The following is a 7,156-nucleotide window of genomic DNA, read 5'->3' on the forward strand; positions in this document are numbered from 1 at the left end:
CACCCATGGTTTCCTCATTTAGACCAGGTGTCCTTTCCTAACTGTATGCCTCAGTCAACCCTCCCCCACTCCAGAGGCCCTTCGATCACCTCTCATTCCTCTGTTGCCAAATCTCAGGGTTTTCAAGACCCAAGACCCCCTCTCGCTTACACAGTGATGTGGCCGGCACCCCGCACTAATACAGGGTCGGGAGCATATCTCCGCAGATGCTCCTCGCTCACAACCCGAGGCGGGGGCGGCGCCTCCTCTTCCTCTTCCTCCTCCTCTTCTTCCCCCTCCTCCTCTTCTTCCTCCTCCTCTTCCTCCTCATCGTCCTCGTCATCGTCAGGCCCAGATACCGACGACGACGACGACGGCGACGACGACGACGTTGCCGCTTCTTCTTCTTCCTCTTCCAGTTCCGAGATGGTGTCGAACTCCGCCATGTTGGGCAGCAGGATGCTCATCACGTGACCTCGCGATCGCCGCCACTCTCCCGGAGAAGAGTTTGAACCTGCTGAGTTGCTGCAAGAGGAGGGGGAACGAAATGAAGAGAAAGAGGAGGGGTGTACGGACAGGATTTGAGGAGACGCGCCTGCGTGTTGGGCAGACGGAGGGTTGGGGGGGCGGCTGTTGGAGGCGGGGGCACTAGAGAGGAGCAAAGTCAGTGTACGCTTGCGCGGCTCCAAGGGGAGGGGGCCGCTAGAGGTGAACTCCAGGGAATTATCCAGGTCAGGTCTGCGGGTGCTGATCTCCGAGCGTCAGCCGCTTGTATTCGGGGACGTATCTTCTGATTTTATTTCCTATTAATTAATGCTGGGCATTATTAACCCCACTGCAGGCGGGTGAGGGAAAGCATATTTTATAAAAGTAAGGTTAGAACTTTGTCCAAAATATCTCAAGGTGTATACCAATCCCTTACGTTTGTTCAGCATTACAATTTAAAAGCCTTGCGTCATAACTGCCACAATCTTGGGAGGCAGAGTAAGCACTTTTATTAGCATTTTACTTAAGAGGAAACTTTTACTACTTCTATGTTATACTTAACGGAGAACTTATTAAGTCAGGGACTGTGCTAAGTGCTCTCTCTGTATATCTCATTTAATCCTCCACAACCCTCTGAGGTATGTACCATGAGTACCATGATGATTTTATTTTACTGATGAGAAACCTAGATGCAGAGAAAATAAGTAATTTGTCCAGTGTCAGGGAGCTTCTAAATGGCAGACATGGTTTTAAATTTGGTGGTCTCTTCTGATTCCAAAATCCCAGTACTCCTAACCAAAGGGCTATACTGCCTGAAGTTGTTTGGAAAGATTTTGTGGAGTGATGCCTTTTGGGATCTTTCTTAAAAGATAAATCAGAATATGCATGTTTGAATTTTGGAGGGTTTTTGGGGGGATGGGGCAGATGGAGGGGGTGAAAGGAGGCTTCCAACCTAAGGAAACCTTAATTAACATCATCCATCTTCCAGACACTGAGCTAGACTCTCACATACAATATTTCAGTTAACCCTTAACCTCGTGAGGTAGGTATCATTATATCTATTTTATCACATGTCAAAAGTGAGTCTCAGGAAGTTTAGGTAATATATTCAGGTCTATGGTGACATTTTGTCCAAAATTTTCCAATTTAAATAGTCTATCCTATCTTCTTTACACTCAGTAAAATGTTGTGGAGATCACATATTTTGCATTTCTAAACAGTGTGCCAAACTCGTTCATACTTGGCAGCAGCACAGAAATCCATATCATTAAGACAGTAACGTCACACAGCTGCTAAGTAACAGAACAAACACTGTGATACAAGCACTCTAATACCAGCTTCACTGCTCTTTCTGCCACACTACAGCTGCATCCCAATCAGATGGTGTCTCTGGGGAAACAGACATAGTCAAATTTTAATTTAGGATGAGCATGACATTCACAGCATAAATATTTAATGTGTATGAAGTAGGAAGAAATTAGTTCTGTAAGAAAAATGAATCAAACCATTATTATCAAGGAGTATATGTTATTAAAATGAAAAGGTGTCCATTTTATTCAAATGTTGGATTATTTAGGGAACTTTAAAAATAAGTCGTAACACTACTAATAAGCAACAAATTACAACTTTTTGTAGTTTAGGTAACTGTATCTACTAAGCAGGAATTACAGAAGATGGAACCTTAAAATATTTTGTAGTAGCCTTCTGGCAAGACATATATATCTTTGCTTTTTTGGGGTGTTAATAAATGTGTCAGACTTAAGATCAAAATTAATACTGTGATACCCTGCTTTTTGCCAGCTAAAACTAACTCTCCCTTTCCCAGACTAAAAGCTGTTTAGGCTTTATGTTAGCTTCTTGAGCCAGACAGACTCCATCTTGGCTTCTTCATTTTAGTAACTTTCTCCCCATTAAGCATGTAAATATAGAATAAAGCAAGGTCAGGCTGACAGGGCACCCAGGAATGCCTTTGTTGATAAAAGGCTGAGTTAAGTGGTATCAGCAGAGCCTGGAAATGCAGGTGCAGTGAGCACCCAGAGCCCCATTATGTATAAGTTGTATGTCTTTCATGACACCTGTACTCCTCACACCTGGCACTGTTTTATTTCTTATGCATCAATTTTTCTTTTTAACTTTTTGCTTACTCTGCTTTGTGAAAACTTTGTTTCAGCTAGGTTCCCCCCTTCCTGTTAAAACTAGTGTATAAAAGACCACCTAACTTTTTCTTCAGGGCCAAGAGAATTTTGGGCGTTAGTCACTCTGAGTCGCCAGCTCAATAAAGGACTCATAATTCAATCTCAGAGTGTGGTGCATTCCTTGACTCACTCAGGTATAACAATACTCTGCAACAGTTTTTCTCTTTCAAGAAGCAGACAACAACAACAAAAACCCATAAATAACATTTAAAACATTTCCAAATATCCACAAAAGTCCACTAAGTCTGTGTCTACAGGGAAAAGTATTTCACTGCTTAAGTGGTAGTTTCTCCTTCTCACACTCAAGATTAGGCTAGGAAATGCTATTTGAAGGACAGAATGGGAAAGGAGTAAGGGGTGGACTTTGTAATAAGTGCAAGGAAGATTTAGAACTATGGTAAAAGTGGAGAAATTATGGTCATGGAGAATGAGAAGGAAGGAAAGGGATAGGGGAAAATCTGTTAAAATAGAAAGAGGCCCCTGATGTCAGATGTCAAAAGGACCAAATGGTTCCGGGAAGTGCTGTACTTGGCTAAACGCACAAGTGTAGTCAAATATGTCCATCTGTTTTCTTGCTTGTATGTTGTGATTAAAAGGCATAAGTGAGTCCAAAGGTAATTTGTTTTGCTTAACTGTAGGAGAATTTGGAATTAAGCAAGCTGAAGAAAAATACGTTTTGTTTATCCATTGTCAGTAAACACGAGAAACACCATGGTTTCTAAATGATACCTTAGCATTAAGAATAGTAAATCGAAGAGTAGATAGAGAAGAAAGCAGGTCATGTAACATTATGCCTAATTTGCTAAGCAGGGTATGTGGGTATTTCTCCCATATAATTAATAGGGGCCTGAGGCATGAGATCATTAACCATCTGAGAGGGTTTCAACCTTAAACAGCTGAAAAGAATTGCAACCTTTTAAAGACAGCTTTATTTTATTTATTTATTAAATCATACAATTCATTGATTTTAGTTACAGAGTTGTGCAGCTGTCACTACAAACTAGTTTAGAACATTTACATCATCCCCAAAAGAAATCTCTGTCCCATTTTTCAGCCATTCCTTATTCATCTGCAACTCTTGGTAAGCATTAATCTTTCTTTTCTACAGATTTGTTTAATGGACATTTAAATAAATAAGATCATACACTACGTGGTCTTTGTATCAAGCTACTTTCAATTAGTGTAATGTTTTTGTGGTTCGTCAATGTTGTATCGTGTATCAGTAGTTTATTCCTTTTAATTAATGAATAACATTCTATTGTTGGGGTAAATTGCATTTTGTTTATTAGCTTACCAGTTGATGACATTTGAGTTGCTTCTACTTTTGGATGTTACAAAAATGCTGCTGTAACCTATGAGTGGAATTCCCGAGTCATATGCTAAGATGATGTTGAACTTATTAAGAAACTGCCAACCTGTTTTTTCAAAGTGACTGTATCAATTTACATCCTCACAAGCAATGTAGGAGGGCTCAACTTTTTCCACATCCTCTCCAGCCCTTGTTATTGTCTTTTTTTATTATAACTGTTCTTATGGATATGCATCATGGTTTTACTTTGCATTTCCCTAATGATTAGCAATGAACATCTTTTCATGTACCTGTTGTCTGTTTGTATAGCTTCTTTGATAAAATGTCTACTCAAATCTTTAACCCCGTTTTTAAATAAAGCTTTTTTTGAGATACTTGTAGGTTTATATGTAGCTGTAAAAAATAATACAGAGAGATCCTGTTTACACTTTACTTAGTATCCCCCAATAGCAACATCTTACATAACTATTGTTATACGGATTTAACAACCACAAAATTGACATTGATACAATCCATCTGTTTTATTCAGATTTTCCATCATAGATATACTCATTTGTGTCTGTGTGTGGGTCCATTTAGTTTTATGCAATTTTATCAGAGGTATAGGTTCTTACGACCACTACCATCAAGATACAGAACAATTACATCACCATAAGGATTTCTCCTGTTATATTTTTATAATACTTCTTACCCTCCTCCTTACATTATGTGAATTGTATCATACCATATATAATTTTGGGGGCTTAGATTTTTTTTCACTCAGCATACTTATCCTGAGAATCAACCAAGTTATTGTGTGTATCAGTGGTTATTCATTTTTATTGCTGTGTAATATTCCACAGTTTGTTTAGCTATTCACCCACTAAAAGGCATGTGTTGTCTTCAGGTTTCAGATGTTATGAATAAACTGCTATAAAAATTTGTGTACAGCTTTTTTGCCCTTTACAAAATTGGGTTATTTGTCTTCTTATAGATTTATAAATGTTCTTTATGAATCCTAGATAGAAGTCCTTTATTACATATGTGATGTACAAATATTTTGTCCTAGTCTTTGGCTTACCTTTTCACATTGGTATTGATGTCTTTAGAATGGAAAAGCTTTAAATTTTGATCAATTCATCAATTTGTAATCACTTATGCTTCTGATGACATACTTAAGAAATTTTTGACTAATGCATTATCACAAATAATTGCTTTTATGTTTTTCTTTAAGAGTTTTATTGTTTTAACTCTAACATTCAGGTCTGTGATTCATTTTGAACTAACTTTTTGTGTATGTTATTAAGTAAGTGTCTAAATTTATATTTTTGCATTGTGGTTATGAAATTATCCTATCACCATTTACTGAAGACTGTCCTGTTTCCATTTAATTGCCTTTGTATTGATACAGAAGATAGAAATTATTTAAGCATATAGTGGGGGCAAAAAAGTGTCCTCGGCAGAACTTCTTTTCTAACAAGAAGCAGGCCAATAAATCACTTCTTTTCTTAACAAAGGGCAGCCTGGAAGATCAGGCTGCAAACATAGATAAGGAAGCTGAAAGCTTGCACGGGGGATGCCAGCAACTGTACCAATACAAAGGGCTACCTGGGGCCAGGCATGTCCACCATGTGGTCTCCACCTTCCCTTTTTTGTTAGCATGTGCACAGTAAGAAATAAATAAGCAACATGGAGTAGCTCAGGCAGAAGACCCACCTGCATAATAAAAGATTGGTGTTGGGGCTGTCAGAGATTTGCAACCTATGCAGATGGCACAAATGGTCCTAATCAGTTTTTCAGATCCTATGTCAATCAGGTACTGCTCCCAAGTAGCTGATTATAAAAACACTTGCATTTCACTGCACATTGGCAACCCATTTTTCTGGGACCCCTCTCTGTGACAGGCACATTTCTTTTGCCTATTAAAATTCTGCTCTAAACCTCACCCTCTGTTCATGTGTGCATCCTGGATCTCTGAGGCCATGAGACCCAGAACCTCAGGTGTCACCTCATTCAATGAGGCTGCTTCAGTATCTTTGTTGAAAACTATTTGACCTTTAATGTTTGGGTGTATTTTGGTACTCTTAATTCTATTCAGTTTTTCTCTATGTCTGTCTTCATTCCAGTACCAAATCATCTTGAATATTATAACTTTATAGGAAGGTTTTAATTGGAACATTTAAGTCCATCAAATTTACTGTTTTTCAATATTATTTTGGCTATCCTGAGTCTTTGCATTTTCATTTAAATTTTAGGGTTATCTCATCAGTTTCTTTTAAAAAACCAGCTGGAATTTTGATAGGAATTGCTTTGAATCTGTAGATCAATTTGAAAGTGTCATCAGCTTCACAATGTTGAAGTTGCACATTGTTTTGCAAAATCCTGGGATGAATTCTACTTGGCCTATATATTTTTCTCCTTATGATATTGGTTTGGCTTTGTTATCAGACTGAAGAAGTTCCCTGTTTTCTCTATTTCCTGGGAGAAACTGTGAAGAATTGTAATTTTTCTTCTTTGAACATTTGATAGAATTCACCAGTCCTGGGCTTTTGTTGAGGGTTTTTTTTTATTGCTAATTCAGTCTCTTTACTTGTAATAATTCTATTCAGATTTTCTATTTATTCTTATCAGTTTCAGTATTTTTATCTTTCTAGAAATTTGTTCCATGTAAATTGCCTACTTAGTTGGCCTAAAATGTTTTATAGTTTTTCTTATAATTTAAAAAAATTTTCTGTAAGTTTAGTAGGTAGTGATGTTCCCTTGTTCATTATAAGTTTAGTAATATTGTGTTCTCTTTTTTTAACTTGGACTGTCTAGACAAAGATTTTTCTATTTCATTTAAATAAACCAAGAATAAAATCCTAAGTCCCCAAATTAATGAACAGACCACCTCTTGCCCAAACGGGACCCCAGAAAAACGTGAAAAACTGACCAACAATGACAGAAGGGGAGTGCAAACATGCCTCATTACACCCCATCCTTTTGAAGATTAGTCACTGCTGACCAACATTAACATTGAACTAGAGATCATAAGACTGACAAAACACTCTTTGTGGCAATAAGTTATCCAATTCCAACCTGATTCTGGTGTAACATCACATGACAGATAGATAGCATGTCCTTAAAAAATAAAAATATTTGACCACAAAGTATACTTTGCTGTATTTTGAATTGGTCCTGCACAGCCATCTCTTGTTAGGGAAATTTA

At 37.8% G+C, this 7,156-nt stretch overlaps 1 protein-coding gene across 3 annotated transcripts in view; it reads right to left on the minus strand.

The window, feature by feature from the left end:
* The window catches only part of CHIC1 (cysteine rich hydrophobic domain 1), a 160,589-nt gene extending 160,067 nt beyond the window's left edge, over positions 1–522 (minus strand). For all 3 annotated transcript variants that reach the window (XR_001111125.2, XM_012475205.2, XM_012475204.2), the window contains exon 1: positions 151–522. Coding sequence is in view for 2 of the 3 variants with exons in the window: in XM_012475205.2 (XP_012330628.1) it covers positions 151–446 (296 nt within the window). In the remaining variant the exon portion in view is untranslated. The remainder of the gene's footprint in view (positions 1–150) is intronic.
* Positions 523–7,156: the final 6,634 nt, after the last annotated feature.

The sequence above is a fragment of the Aotus nancymaae genome, unplaced genomic scaffold (assembly GCF_030222135.1).
Source record: "Aotus nancymaae isolate 86718 unplaced genomic scaffold, 86718_ANA_hifiasm-v0.15.2.pri h1tg000004l, whole genome shotgun sequence".
Classification (NCBI taxonomy): Eukaryota; Metazoa; Chordata; class Mammalia; order Primates; family Aotidae; genus Aotus; species Aotus nancymaae.